At 47.3% G+C, this 15,938-nt stretch overlaps 1 protein-coding gene across 3 annotated transcripts in view; it reads right to left on the bottom strand.

The window, feature by feature from the left end:
* The window catches only part of TRAPPC10 (trafficking protein particle complex subunit 10), a 93,138-nt gene extending 77,677 nt beyond the window's left edge, over positions 1-15,461 (bottom strand). For all 3 annotated transcript variants that reach the window (XM_045196315.3, XM_024562087.4, XM_071220542.1), the window contains exon 1: positions 15,230-15,461. In XM_045196315.3, the coding sequence (XP_045052250.2) occupies positions 15,230-15,296 (67 nt within the window). In that variant the 5' untranslated portion in view covers positions 15,297-15,461. The remainder of the gene's footprint in view (positions 1-15,229) is intronic.
* Positions 15,462-15,938: the final 477 nt, after the last annotated feature.

The raw sequence follows: 15,938 nt of genomic DNA, 5'->3' as shown, positions 1-15,938 counted from the left end.
TAGCATAAATCACCAAAAGTGGTTTGAATCCTCGAGAGAGAGCTATAAATTATGCCTCAGAGGAACATGAAAAGTCACCTCTCAGTTGGGGAAGACACAGGGTTTTCATGCTTGTAAAATCATTACTTCCTGTGGTTTCTCTTCCGGGCATGCTAAGGGCATTCACAACTCTCCTCCTGTGTCCCGGAACCTGTAAATAGGTTACATTACCTGACAAGGGAAATAAAGGTGCAGGTGGATGAAGGTTGCTGCTAACCAGCTGACCTTAAATAGATTATTCTGGATTATCTGGATGGGCCCACTGGACTCACAGGGGTCCAAGAAAGGGGAAGAAGGAGGCAGAAAAACCAGAACCAAGACTGCACTGGTCACTGCTGACTGTGAAGATGGAAGAGGGGGGGAGCATCAAGGACAGTGGGGGCCACTAAAGGCTGGAAAAGGCCCGGAAACAGATTCTTTCCTCTAGAACCTCCATGGAAAACCAGCCCAGCAGACACCTAGATTTCAGCCCAAGAAGACAACTTTTTTAAAAGGTACTAAATCTATGTAATTTGTTCCAGCAGCCATAGGAAACTAATACAACTATAAAAAGTATACAAAAGCCTTAAAGGGGGGGGGGGGAAGCATTTAATTTGCCAAAAAAAAAAAAAAAAATCTATGTAATACCTTTGACCTGCTGATAGAGGAGGGCTTACTAGGCTACAGAGGGTTTGGCACCAGGTGAGAGCTGGCTAACAGAAGTCAAGAGGGGCCATCTGGTTATTGCCCGTACAGGCGTACAGACAGCATGGCGGGCTGGCATACCCTAAGCACTTAGCACACTGCCACCCTGCACCCTGACACCAGCCCCAGGTGAGAGTGCCACTCCAGAGAAGGAAAACGAGACGTGCAGAACTTCCCTAACTGGCCTGAGCTCAAGCTGCCAGCGAGCATCAAAGCTGGGGCTCACTCAGCCAGGCAACCTGGCCCTGGACCCAATGTTCTCTACTGCTCTGTGCTGCTTTCTGTTTCTTCATTTTATTGTAGCTCAACACAAAAACAGGCTCTGGCATAAGATAAAGGAATTGCCTGTGGAGGGGTAAGTGTCCCACATCTGAGTACTTCCCACTGGGACTCCAGAGACTGCACAGCAGCGCAGCAGCTGCACGGGGCCGAGATGACCCATTTCACGGCCCTCACAAGAGATTCTATAATTCAACTTCTGAACAAAGAAGTCGAAGGAAATATATAATCTTTCTCATATTTGCTTTATGGAAAATTTTATAGAAACACCCGTTCCTGCAGCGTGCTGCTAACAAAAGAGGGCAAAAATTCATGATTCAGCAGTTCATTCCCATCTGAAAACATGTTGAGAGACCCCTGTCTTTCACCCTAAGAACCCATGTGCCTGCCCATGGACCAAATGTGAATTTCTCAACAGCTTTTGGCAGAAGAGACTTTCAAACAGACAATAAAAATGTCCAAGGTCACAAACTGGGAAGTCATTTTAGCCTGCTCAATAATGCGTAAAGCCAATTTGCTAAAATTTATGTATAATGTAAATGCAGTAATAAAAATTAATTAATGCTTCAAATCGCAGCTCTCTCATGGGGAAAACTATTACCCAATGCACACTCATGGACTCTGGAAACCTCCCCAGCATCCTCCCAGAGTGCCTGCACACGGAAAGCTCGTACACTGGGAGTGGGAACAGAGGGTGAAGCTTCATAAGGTAAAAACAAGATCCAGATGCTAACCAGATGCTACAAGTAGAAAGCCAGGCTAGTCCCGTCCTGTAAAGTGATGAGGCAACTGACCCCCACTCTACACATAAACATTGCCCTTCTGGCCCTGGCAGGGGAGCTCAGTTAGTTAGGGTGTCATCCCGATACGCCAGGTTACAGGTTCAGTCCCTGGTCAGCGCACATACCAGAATAACCGATGAGTGTGTACATAAGCGGAACAACAAATCCATATCCATGTCTCTCTCTCTCAAATCAATAAGTAAACATTAAAATAATATCTTTTATGTTTCATTTCTGTTCATCTTCACCTGAGGAGAAGAACATTGATGTGAGAGAAACATCATTTGGTTGCCTCCTGTACACACTTGGACCAGGGATCATACCCTCCCAGACAGGGGATCAAGCCTGCAACCCAGGTTTGCGCCCTGACCAGGAATCAAACCAGCAACCTTTCGGTCACGGGATGACGCTCCAACCAATAAGCCACACCAGCCAGGGCTAAAATAGTATCTTAAAAAAAACTGCCCCCCTATATTGGAAGGCACATATTTGAGAAAAAAGCAATGAGCCCTCCCACAGCCCCACACCAGAGGCCAAGTGAAAGAAAAGCAATCCCTACTGTGGCATGATGGGAATCACCTTCCTTTGGTTGTCACTTGTTACATTGTTTTGCCAAACCGAGGGTGATTTGAAATCACGGCTCAGTATACGCTGCCATTTCATCACTGGCTTTCATGGTGTGCCCATTCCATCTAGCCCTCCCCCCGATCCTTCCTGTGACACAGACACACACACACACACGCACACATGCACATGCACGCATGCCCTTCCACTCTGCTTCTCCCACTTTCCCAGTGCTAAGTCCATGTAACCGTTACTTCCCCTGAGAAGTGTAATCAGAGGGAAAAAGAGTACAAAGTATGCTAGTGTTCATCAAGTTTTATACTGTGGAAATCTGCAGAAAGGGACTACAACGGATACCGAGACACTAGTCACAAAACACAAAGCCCCGAAGTCTTTTTCTTTTCCAACAGGAAAGATAATTAGCACTCGTGCTGAATGCTAACGAAGTCTGGGTGACACCTGTAACCAGGGGGCCAACAACTACCTTTAGCACTGAGACCAGCCAGCTTAAAACCAGAGTCCAAACAGAGACAGAAAGATTGGATACATGCATGTAAACCTAAGAATACTGAAGACTCAGTCTTCAACAGTTTGTGTATTTTAAAATTTAAAAAAATAAGATGATTGGAGCAGTTCGAATCACAGCACTTGCAAGTTCAAGAAGAGATCGTATGGCTCCAGACAGCCCCACCCTACTACGGGTTTGGATAAAAGGGACTTTCTCCAGATCCCCTCTTCCTTAAAGACTTAATTCAAAATCACTTTCTCACTGGGGCCAACTGCAGCTTTCAGAAGGTGCACCATTATGGAGGGTATTTGGCAACATGTAGCAAAATTACACTGAATTTCCCACAGCCCCGGCATTCCCCAATAGATACAGCAAGCAAAACTGGAAGACAGACACAATAAGCCTATTATTCCAGGCAGGACTATCTGAAATAGGGAAAGAGGAAACCACTCAAATTCTACCGTGGGGGTCTCGTAGAAGGAACCACGGAACAGTTCCTTAACTGACCGAGTGCCACCCAGCCACAGGCAGGCCTGGGAAAGATCTCCAGAAGCTAGGGTACAGTGTGCTCCAGGTAATGCTGCGGAGAAAAGCAAGGTGGGAAAAGTGTGCTCAGCCTGCAATCTCTTATCTAAGAGAAATACAAGTACTTGTGAATTTTTTTATGAAAGGAGACTACTTAGGTAAGGAATGGAACAGGTAGAAAGGACGGGGATATGCTGGATTGCTTTTACCTATACTTTGTTTGACAGATTTGACTTTGAAAGACTGTAAACATTTTATATCATTATCAAACAAAATGAAATTTTTAAAAATCTTTCCCTAAAAATATCAGGAAAAAATAAAACAAAGGAAGTTAATGCACACATAGATGGTAGTATAACTGCAGAGAGAGGAACTATGACAAGGGACTTTACATTTTTAAACCTACAATCATTTGTTTCTTCCTGGCAGCGCATACCCAAATGCCACAAAGAACTACTGAAAAAGTCTGAAATCTATGTTCACTGGCCCTATTGTTGAGGCCAAGTAAAAGCTGCTTTGCAGAGACTGTAAGGCGGACCTGCAGCAGGCATCACATGGGGACTTCTTAAAAAGGCGAGTCCCAGGCCCACCCAGACCTGCTGAATCAGAAGCTCGGGCGCAGTCTGAGGTTCCAACAAGCCCTCAGAGGACTGGGATGCAGCTCCTTCAAGAACCTCACCTAAGTCTGTCATCCCCAGTATCCATGAAAACAGGAAGAAAATTCAGAAGACAGAACACTTCATTATGACTCTGAAGTCCTAAATTTGATCAGTGTGAGCTAAGGATGTGCTTTAACTCTGAATTACTAGCTCTGTCCCCTGAATGGCCCAGCAGCAACCAGTCCCCACCACAGGGAATCAGGGCCACTTGGAGAAATGGCTGACTCCACATCTAGGGCAGGAACTGTACAAAATGAGTCTGGGACACCTTGTCAATCCAGACAGCAGAGAAACCAACAAAGATTCCTACATCTCAGAAGCCAGTTGTTAAGGATAGAACAACCCACTCGTCAATAAGGATGACAACTGAAATGGACGGAAACAAATCAAGGGTGTTTTTAAATCCTTAAGTTCTCAATAATACTTAAAAAAATCAAATTGATCATCACTGAAGGAAGTAATGAGGCAGCCTATTTTGAAAACAGTTACATGAAGGAAATGAATCAAGCACTTAGCCTGACTTTCCTTACACACTCCACCACTGGGAAACCAATAATATAAATATATATATATGTGTGTGTGTGTGTGTGCAGGGGTGCATATACACCCCTGTACAGAAGATATACTTCAGCTAATGAAAAAGGAATGGTAAAATTAGAATGTCACCCTTTTGCAACCCTTCAGGAATGAATGACATGGATGGAAGTGGCTGCTAACATCAGAAAGGAGAGACCACCAGACATTACGCACCAGCTGACGGAAGAACACACCACCACCCACGAAAGGGTCTTGCCAAAAATGGTCCAACCCGAATCTGACCCTGCCTCTAGCTCCAAACCCCACTTTACAGGAAACACAGAGGGCAGAGGGTGTTCAAGGACAAGACACAGTCGGCAAGGTCCAGGAGCGGGGGCGGACACGGCCACAGAATTAACCACCTGGGCTCTTGAACAATCTGCAAGGAACGAAAGGGAAATGGAGGGGAAACCAAGAGTTTAAGAGAAACTGAAAACACTTACCTAAAAATTTTATTTGAATACTAATTAATTAAAGAGCTAAAAAAATATTTAAGACACACTTTAAACGTAAACACTGAAATATTTGAAATTAGGAAATTTTTACGTGTTACAAAGGTTTTGTAGTTATGTTTTCTTAAAGTCCCTCTCTTTTGGAGATACATACTGTCCTAGCTCAGGGTGCATGACAGATGGCGTAGCTCGAGCAGCACATACTTATCTTCTCTCCCAGCCCTTTGGTTCCTGGTGAGGTCTCCCTTCCTGGCTTGTCGACAGCCTCTGCCTCCTCTGTGTGCTCATCTGGCCTTTCCTTGGTGCGCACGAGGTGCATCAGGCCACTGATTCTGTCATGAGGGCCCCACCCTCCTGATCTAACCTAATTCCGATCACCTGCAAAAGGATCCACCTCACACGTCATCACATCGGGGTTACGGCATTGACACATGAGGGGTGCAGACAAACATTCGGTCCCCAACACATACATTTATGGACAAATTATGTGATGCCTGATATTTTCTTCAAAATAATAAAGGATTAGAGGGAACGGGGAATATAGAACAGCAAGACTGGCAAATTCACCCCATTGCTGAAGTTGGGTGATAGGTTTGTAAGGTTTCTTTATACTACTATTTTTATGCATAGTTGCAAGTTTCCATAATAAAAAGTTTAAAAGATACAATTCTCCCATTTCTCTTACCCGTTTCCTTCTTTGTTCCACAGCACTTACACATATTATATAATTTACCATTCATGGGATTGTCTATTTCCTCTTGCTAGAATGTAAACTCTAAGAGGGCTGGTGTCTTTGTTCACAAATGTAACCCAAGCACCTCCAACAGTGCCTGGCAGGTACCAGATGCTGAGTACATATCCGCTGACTGGTGAACCTAGCCTGACTCCTTCCGATTACACATCGGACAACCCAGGGCCCCCAAAGGACGGGATGTCCTGTAGCAGAAGCAACGATGGCACTGGGTGTCAGAATAAAAACTTAATTTTGGATCATACTAAACGTTTCTAGTGTGGCTACTTAGTGCTTAGGTTGCTAAACTAAAGGAAGTGATATTTTTATTTTCCTTAACTCCACAGGAAATGCCTTCTACGAGGGCTGACTTTAGGGAAAACGCCCTTTCCACATGAGCAGAGGGTGTCTGACGTTGCAAGTACTTGGCGAAGCCGTGGCAGAGAGGAGTCAGTCGCCTTGATGCAGCAACTCACTATACCACCCAGCACTGGGGGGGCTGGTCAGGCACAGCCTTCACCTTCAAAATGACCTCTGGTAGCCCTTCCTGTTGTTCAGCTCGATGCTTAGAAACTTTCTAATGCATCCAGCCCAAATAAAAGTGCCATAAGTGGTGAGCTAGATTTAGTTAAAATTACTACCCAAAATGGGATAATTGTTAGTTCCAAGGTTCTACCTAAAATTTTAGCTCTGGTATTGATGCCATGACTTCTAAATATTAAACAGATCTGTCAAAAATAAGAAAAATGTCCACATTTATATAGCTGGCAAAGCCAAGGTCTAATCCTGCTGTCAGTTTCTCTGTAATTTCTCTCCTTACTTTTCTAAAGATGAAATAAACAAGGGCCTAAAACAATATTGAGAAAGGAATCCCATGTAACAATATGCAAGAACCCAAAGGCAGGCATTTATTTCCCTAGGGAGAAAACAGAGAGATTGCAGAAAAGTCTCCTCTCTTTCTAAGGGATCATCCTACCTTGTGTCAGCTTCTGGAGCCCAACTTCCAGATGGCAAGGAAGAACTCCCTTGGTCAGAAGGAGAGTGAGGACAAGCCTCCAGAGACAGAAGAAGGGAAAACAGAAAAACCCATGATGCTCACAGGGTGCTGGCTGACATGCACCTGGCTGTCAGTGCAGACACTGTGCTTTAGGGAGAAAGGGGACCCCAAAAGATTTGTGTGCTTCCTGACGCCCAGAACCTGTGAACGGGACTTGGGAAAAGAGCCTTGGTAGGTGTAATCAAGTTCAGGATCTCAAATGAGATCACTGCAGATCATCTGGATGGGCTCTAAATGTCTAATAAAAGACAGACGGGAAAACGGAGAAAGAGAAGGCTTGAGGAGACGCGGCCGAGATCAGAGCAGCAGGGCTGAGAGCCTGCGAACACCAAGGATTTCCAGGCACTGGAAGAAGCAGGAAGGGGTCCCCCCTAGGGCCTTGGGAGGGAGCGCGGCCCTGATGACACCTTGGTTTTCAACTTCTGGTCTCCAGAACTATGAGAAAATATTTTTCTGTTGCTTTAAGCCATCCAGTTTCTGATCATTTGTTACAGCAGCCCTCAAAAAAACGTATGCATATGGTATAGAATAGAAAAATGGAATGCACACTTTTTTCCTAGTGCTATTCCAATTCGTCTTCTAGACATGTTTTTTGGCTGTATCTCTTAAGTGTCAAAGTAAACACAGATGGACAGGTAATTCTGAAGAGGTCCGATCACCAGGAAATACAGAAAGAATCTCACCAATCAGTAAGTGCACATTGAAACAATTACAATGACCTTCAGCTGCAAAAAGTTCTTAGGTATGACATCAAAAGCACAATCCATAACAGAAAAAAATTGATAATTAGACTTCATCAAAATTAAAAATGTTTTAAAGATACCATTAAGAAAATTTTAAAACCAAAGATTAAGAGAAAATACTTGCAAATCATCTATCTGGATAAAGGAACTGTATCCAGAAAATATAATGAAGTCTTTACAACTAACTCAATGATAAACTAATCTAATTTAAAAATGGACAAAAAATTTGAATAAACATTTCACTAAAGAAGACATACAAATGGCTAATAAGAACGAGCAAAGATGTTCAACATCACTAATCATCAGGGAAATGCATATGGTTTTAGGGAGAAACCAAAATCAGATAGCTCTTCATGCCCACTAGGATGACCACAGTAAAAAAAACGGACAAGGCCCGCGAGGATCTGGACAAACTGGAACTCTCGCACACTGCCGATGGAAGTGTTAGGCAGTGCGCCCGCTCTGGAAAACAATTTGACAGTTTCTTAAAAAGTTAGCTTATCATACAACATAGCAATTCTGCTCGGAAGTAATCTTTCCATGAAAAATGAAAACACAAGTCCACAGAAAGACACGCAGGCAAATACTCATTAGCCAAAAACTGGAAACAATTAGAATGTCCACCAAATGGTGAATGGATAAATAAGATGTGGTTCATCCATGCGAAGAAATACTATTCAGAAATAAAAAAGGAATAACATTAAATGATGCAACATGGATGAACCTCAAAAACAGTGCTGTGTGAAAGAAGCCAGACACGAGTGCATATTACATGATTTTATTTCTACAAAATGTGTAGAAAACACAGTTAATGGAGACAGAAAGCCGACTGGTGGCTGCCAGTGCCTGGAGGTGGGAGCAGGGATTAACTGCTAACACGTGCAAGGGAACTTCTCGGGGTGATGACATAAGTGTTCTAAAACTCACTTGTGGGGATGGCTGTTCAACTCTAAAAATAAACTGATAGTCAAAGGGCTGTACACTTAGAATGGATAAATTTTATAGTATAAAGACTAAAGCTCAATAAACCTGTTTTTAAAAACTGATAGTTTTTTTCCCATCCCTCAGACTGGAAAAAATTTTTCAATGGCTCCGATCCAGTGCAGTAAATGTAACTTGGAGTACTGCGTTCTCACAGGGTGATTCGGAAGCGGTTTTCCAATTTAAACTGCTCTCACCTTCTGACCCAGCAATTGCACTCCTAGATCCCATTCTTTATCATAAAAAAAATGTATTCCCGTTTTACTGATGCATTTGTTAAAGTCCAGAGTTCAGTTTTGTAAAGTTACAGATCTATTTTCATCAAGGCTTCATCCAAATGCCGTGGTGCCCAACCTAAATGTCCACCTCAGGAGCTGAGTCAGCCACCCGGGAATGTTGTGGTTTGGTCATAGTTAAGTTTCCAATGACCTGTAGTAGAGAAAGTGTACCTGAACACAACCCAGAGGTCTCAAAGAACATGTCTCCTCGCACATTAGTTCACTTTCTTTCTTTTACTGCACTAACATATATTTCTTAGGTCAAAAACTCTAATCAGAAAATGTTCCAGTATCAAAAACAAAACAAAACTAAGCATATAGCAGTTTGCCTAAAAACAAGCCTGAGTGATAAGGATTCAAACTCGCCAAGCATTTTCTACAAAGCTGTCTTATCCTGAATAAAAGCATGTATTTAAATAACTGCATGCCACCCAAAGCTTCCAACTCACAGAAGCATCAAATGACACACAGCACCGTGTATTTATTGAGCAGCTACTATGTGCAGCGCTGTTCCCGGTGCTGAAACCCAGCAGTGCACAAAACAGATGAAGTTCCTGCAATTCTGAACCCCACATTCCAGTTTGTAGGCCTCCTGGGTTAGAGGTAGAAAAACAATAAACCAAGAAAAAACAAATATTTATGTCAGGAGGTGCTGAGCCAAGAAGACTGAATACAGTCAAAGTGAGGCTGAACAGTACGTGGAGTGAAGGGGTGGCATCTGAGCAGCCACTAGAGGAAGAAAGGGACCCCCTGAGGACCAGCAGAGCCATGCCGGTCTTGGTCTTGCTGGGAGGGGGCCACAAAGACCGCAGAGGGAGTAGGCTGCAGCCAGGAAGCCAGTGCGGGGCCGGGGCGGGGGTTGTACGTCAGGGAGGGTTTGGTAGCCCAGGGAAAGGCCTGTGACTGCTATGCTGGGAAGGTGGTTAGTCACTGGAGGGCTCTGAGCAGAGGAATGACATGCTGTGGCTTCTCTTTCAGAGGGATCACCCTAACCCCGCAGGGAATTGGCTTCATGGGGCTAAAACGGAAACAGGGAGGCTGGCTGGTTGGCCACTGGAGTAGTCCGGGGAGAGATGAAGAGTGGCTTGGGTTTGCAGGAGCAGCAGTAAAGGTGGGGAGAAGTGGTGAATTCTAAGTAAATGTCAAAGATAAAACGGTATTTGCTGATAGACTGAACGTCAGCTGTGAGAGAAAGAGAGGACTCAGGAATGACTCCAAGCTCATCAATTTTTAATTTAAAAACCAAATATCCTCTAAGCCTAAAATACCGTGAATACATTGAAAATTTACGTTAGGAGTAGTTACAGAAAAAAGACTTGATTAGGGAAGAAGAAAAGGCAGATGGGAAGGTAAGATAAGCAGAGGAAGCCACGAAGACTCTGGGGCTAATACAGTAAGAGACTATTCAGAAAGAGGTGTGTCTGTAATTTAAGGGGTTCAGAACAGGCCTCCCCAATACGTGCCACCTTGGCGTGTGGATTATTTTGACATGAAGGCAACAGAGACCCTGTGAGTTCAAGGGAAACTTTTATCTCTCCCTTAAATTAAATTAGGGGCCTTGCCCAGAATAAAACATCACCAGAAATAACTTTTTTCGACCCATTTGTAGGGTGGGGCAAACTTCTGAGGCCTGGACATCTGCTCTTCTCAGTCCCCGCAGTGGCCCTCTTCCCCTCTGCAGCCCCAGGTGCCTCGCCTCGTCCTTCGCTCAGAATGTCACACAGCCTTCATTTCCCAGGTCTGTCCCTGATCCTCTCATGTATGTGGGGGTCCATGACTCTCTCCTGTATGTGGGGTTCCCATACACATGCATGTAATTAAATTTGGTTATTTTCTCTAGTTATTCTGTCTCATGTCTATTGATTTTCAGACCAGCCACAAGAACCTAGAAGGGTGGAGAAGGAGTTCTTCTACCCCAAGGGTACTTAGTCATGCAGTCTTTCCCGCCACCTCTGGTCTGTCATCGAGATGTGAAGTCACCAGGGAGAGCAGAGGGAACTGAACACCTGCAAGCGATCCCCTGTGAGACCACACACACAGAATTGTGCAATTCATGTGAAACGGCACTCCGTCAACTGGCAAAAACATTTTTGAGACAAAAAATTCTTCAGCAAGTCACCTGCATTTCCAATAAAAGATGACAGCTCAGCCTTTCCCATCTCACTGGCAGACCACACGACCATACCAGTTCCTTCCAGGGAAGGACTGGCCCAGCTGAGGGGTCTGCCATGCTGGACTGCTTCAGAGAGTCATCCGCTCAGAAAAAAAAATCAGACCCCTGACTTTCATCTGCATAAACCAAATGCTTCCTTACTAGAAACCCTTCAGAAGCACATCTTGCAAACCGGGTATGTGAACTGAAGTTCAAAGAGACAAGGAATCTTTTCACTTCTAAATTATCAGTTCAAATCCACCCTCGAGTTGGGGTTACATACTAATGACATGGGTGCCAGACTGTGTACCCGCGTGCTCAGGGTACCAGCTAGCCCCCACCCCCGACGCCACAGGAGATGGTTTAAATTAGAGGAAACAGCAATGCTAGAGATGCCTCAAATCCTACTTCAGGTATGCAGTTTCAGAATTCGATCATGGCACAGTCCTTTCAGTGATGTTATCGGCATCACAAAACAGGGTGGTTGCTGTGATAAAAGTACCACACACACACAAAAAAGAATCAAACAGGGTAGCAGTGTGCGATGTGACTCCCAGGGTACAGAAGTTGTACAGTGCCCGAGAGGGACTAACGTCCCATCGGTATGTTACTGTGGTAATCTAAGAATGAAATAAACATTCTCCTTCCAATTTATGCGTATTATTTTTTCAGATAGTTACCGTTAGTACATAATACTTCATAAAATTATTTGGACCTAACTACTTAGGTCCTAATAAATGGAATTATCAGGTATTCATTTTGGCCGAGAAGTGCCAGGAACAAATCGCTGAGACGCTAAAGCCACCATGAACAGAGAAAGGTTAGGCTTTCTCCTTAGCAGCTAAGGGGTTTTGCACGCTGACCCCTCCTCTGAGTGCTTCACGGTACTCGCACCTTTCAGTCCACACCCCCCATCAGACTGGTACTGCCACTGTCCCAAGTTCACAGATGAGGATGAGATTATGGAACTCTCTAGGTCACACATGTGAGACCTAAGTGTTTGGAACCAGACACAGGTAGACATGACGTACAAAGCACGGTAAGCACATCTGGGAGTGCCTTCCGTCCCTGCTCTCCAAATCCGCTCCACGGACAGCTGAGGTTCCTACGGAGAGCTGCGTCTCCCACTTCTCACTGCTGGCCTGCTAGGGCCTTACAAATCCAACAGGGAGCCGGACTTGCATTTATGCGCATTGATCTTTTTTAAAGATATTGTAAGTTACTTTTCTGGTAATGAAACTGAGACAGCGGTTAAATCACAAGCACCACACCGTCAGGATTGGTTGAAAACTGAGATATGCAAATTTGAAAACTTTAACCTACAAGGAGGAAAAAACATAAACTCCACCCAAGTCCAAAGCATTACAGATCTGCTCATTTTTGTTGCTTTTTTCCTCCCTCTCAAAATTTATATCAGATCTGGAACCCCAAAAACGGAGATTCAGAAAAATGAGATGGGCAATATAAAATGTGACAGGGGAAAACAGACCCTTTGGACAGAGCGTTGTCATTTTTCAGGTACTATACAATCCCATATCAACAGTATGTGCTATTCTAGTCCTGATACAGGCGCTGAACAAAGAAAGTCGCAAATCAGTGGAATGATGGTAACTCTGTCCATGAATGAGATGGCCGGAAAAGGAACATACCTTTCTTAATATAACCTTGGATCAGAAACCTAAGTCTTTATTCTCGAGCAGAAAATTGACCCAGTGGTTGAAAAAAAAATCTAAGCTACAACTTAAATTTGGATCAAATGGATCTGCTGGATTTGTTTCAGTTTCACCATGCATCTTTCATGATTAATAAATTATATTATAGGTGTTCAAATTGCTATGATCGGGTAATCCATTGCCCAGTGTCCCCAGGTTATTAGTACCGCTACCGTACACTCAGCACCCCTGGCAGACTCCGGTACCCACAAGCTCACCATTCGTGGGTCTACTCAGATCCCCTGCGGAGAGAGTCACCGCAGCAGGGACAGGTAGGCAGCAGGTCTGAAGCTTTTAATTATGGACTGAGGCCATTAAAACTTTCAGGTAGCTTCAGAGTATTAAAATAATTCAGCAAGGTTTCCAAGCAGTAATGAATCCTATATACCCCTAATCCCAGGGGACTTCCCGTTCTTCTCATGGCCACACATAAGCAGTTCCTAAATTTGCCTGAACCAGTTACCATCTACATTCTTCTCAGAAAGGTCTATGCACACTTCATTTTCACTTAAGTAAAATGTTCTAAATTCTTTGAAAAAAACTGAAAGCAAGCATACACTCTGCTTTCATTTTAAAATGAACAAGCACAGTCTCAAAGGGGCCAACCGCTAGGTAAGTATTCAAGGAGACGGAAACGGACTTCTGAAAACAAAAATGTTGCATACTAAGAGAACTATGTACACAGTATCAAAGAACGTGAAGCCTCCGGATGGAGTTCTTAAAGCAACCTTCCCACTTACTATCCTCGCACTGCCCGGACTAGCTCCTCCCTCCCAGCGCGGGCAGCTGGACGAATGGAGCAAGGTAAAGTACGAAGGGAAAGCAGGACAAGTGCCACCAGAGCTGCAGCACCAGAGACACTAGAGTGTCATTTCAAGGCTGAACTATACAGGCAGCCTTTCAAAAAGTTAAAAAAACCCTTTAACTTTTAGAGGGATCTTCCTCACTTTTCACTAACTTCCCGAGAGTTCACTGAAGCCACTTTCCTTTCCGAGCTGCCTGTGAACACGGACGCCGTCAGCGCAGACAGAGCTCAGGGGAAAACACAGGGGAAAACCTCCACGGAGGTGAGGAGGAAACGGGAAAGGAAACAGTCCCTCGGCTCCCTGTCCTGCACGCGTGCGTGGCACCCAACATTAGCACGGCTCTCAGACACTGACCCCTGGTCCCGGAGAACTCGACAGAGCTTCAGGACCATCTCCGGACGTACCGGCACGTGCAGAAACACACTGCTGCTCAAAGGCCAGCTCGGGGCCACGAGGTGTCACTGGATGCGGGGGCGCCCCTGCGCGGTGTTTCTGCAGCACCCACCGCCTGCACGCCCTCTGCAGAGTTTCAGGGACACTGGCGCCGGTGCCCTGGGGACTCAGAAAGCGCCTGGGAATTGGAGGGCCCGAAGGTCGGCGCCACACACCTGTCCCCTGGGCCCCGAGATGCAGCCCTGAGTAAGACTTTCAGTTACAAGTTGGGGGGGCGAGCAGTGCAGAGAAGAAAACTGAAACTGCTGAACCACGTTTAGGTGAAACCGTCCATTTCCGTAAGAAAGTTTACCAGCTAAAGCAGCAGCAGCCAACAAACTTTAAATATATAATTTCTCAGGGCTCTGACAAGAGGGAGCATACAGGGAGTGTGTCCACTAATCAGAAAAAAATGTAGAAATTAAGAAAAGGAAAAACGAGAGAGAGATACACGGTCTGGGCCCTGGCCGCCCAGATTGTGCGGCGACAGTGCTTCCTTTCCGAGCGCGGAAGGCCGTCGGAAGTGCCTCTCTGTGCGTCGCCCAAAGGCCGGCCCGCACTGCAACCCACTCGTGCTGCCGACAGTATTCGGCTCCAAAGTTCCAGCTGTAACGGCGCCGGCCTGGTGGTCTGGGGCGCGCATTCCGGAGCGCGGCTCGTCTAGCCTCTGCGGCCGCATCTGTGAAATGGGCTTCACCCCTGGGACGGCAGAAGGGCAGCGGCGGGCCCCGCGGCCCAGGTGACGGACAGGAGGGAAGGGTGCGCGCGGCACGTCCGGGCCCGCCGCCCACCTGCGCCGTTCACCGTTCCACACTTTACTGAAGTACAGCTCGCGTCTTCTGACAAGATAAACGCACGCAAACTTCGTCCACGCTCCCCGGTCTGCGGGCCACCGGGGCCCTCCCCGGGGTTGGGCAGCGGTGTGACCGCGAGGACAACACGACCCCCAACCGGGAGGACGGTCCCCTGGGGTCGCTCGGCCAGCGGCCGAGCCCGGGGGCTGGACGGGGGCGCGGCAGGGCCCCCATGCTCGCCCCCCCTTCGGAGCACGCCCGGCCCCGGGCGCTGTCAAAGTGCAAGGAAACGGCCCGGGACGACGTCTCCCGCAGGGTCGGAGGTCGTTTGCGGGGACCCCGCCGCAGCCGCCGCCCCGGCCACACCTCCATCCAGGAAGCGGCCAGGTCCTCCGAACAGGGGTCAAGGGGTCGGCGAACACGGGCCGGGGTGCCCGCAACGGCCGCCGCCCCCTCCCGCGCCGACCGGCACTCACAGGTGACGATGGGCTTGTTCTCCATGGTGTAGATCACCGGCGGCAGCGGCTCCTCAGGGGCGTCCATGGGCGTCCGGCGTCACCGGCCCGGCCCCCCGCGCCCCATGGGCAGCACCGAGGCCGCACCCGGCCAGCCCGAGCCTGAGCGGCACCCCCCGCCGCAACAGCGACGCCTGCCCGGCCGCGGGAGGAAGCTCCCCAGCCGGCCGCCCGCAGCTGCCGGCCGCACTCACTTCCGGTACCGGCTCTGCTGCGGTACCGCTTCCGGGACGCGCGTCTTAAAGGGGAGGGCTTCCCGCCCTAAAGAGCGCTGTCCTCCGACAGAAAGGCGGCCGGGCCGAGCGGCGTACTGAGCGAAAAGGCGGGTGGCGGAAGAAAGTGGGCGGTGGCGGCTGCTGGCCTCTGTGCGGGGCTGCGGTGGTTGCGCTGCTGGGAGCCGCCCCGGGACGGCCGTTTCCCTTGGGCGCATCGGGCACCTGGCCTCCGGGGAGCGAAGGGGACGCCGCGGGGCTCCCACGACACCGTCCCTTCCAGAGTGTACGACGCCCAGGGTGGGTGCATGTGGCCGCGAGGGCCCCCTCCACCGCCCCGTCCCTGGTGACGCGATTAGGCCCCCACCGAGCCTTCCCAGCCCCACCACGCAGATTCCCCAGGCGGCAGCTACAGGAGGTGGGGGTCACTGACTGCACGTGGGCAGAGACATGACCCC

Source organism: Desmodus rotundus, chromosome 2 (assembly GCF_022682495.2).
Source record: "Desmodus rotundus isolate HL8 chromosome 2, HLdesRot8A.1, whole genome shotgun sequence".
Lineage (NCBI taxonomy): Eukaryota > Metazoa > Chordata > Mammalia > Chiroptera > Phyllostomidae > Desmodus > Desmodus rotundus.
Note: the sequence above shows the minus strand (reverse complement) of the source record. Positions and strands in the feature narration are given on the sequence as shown.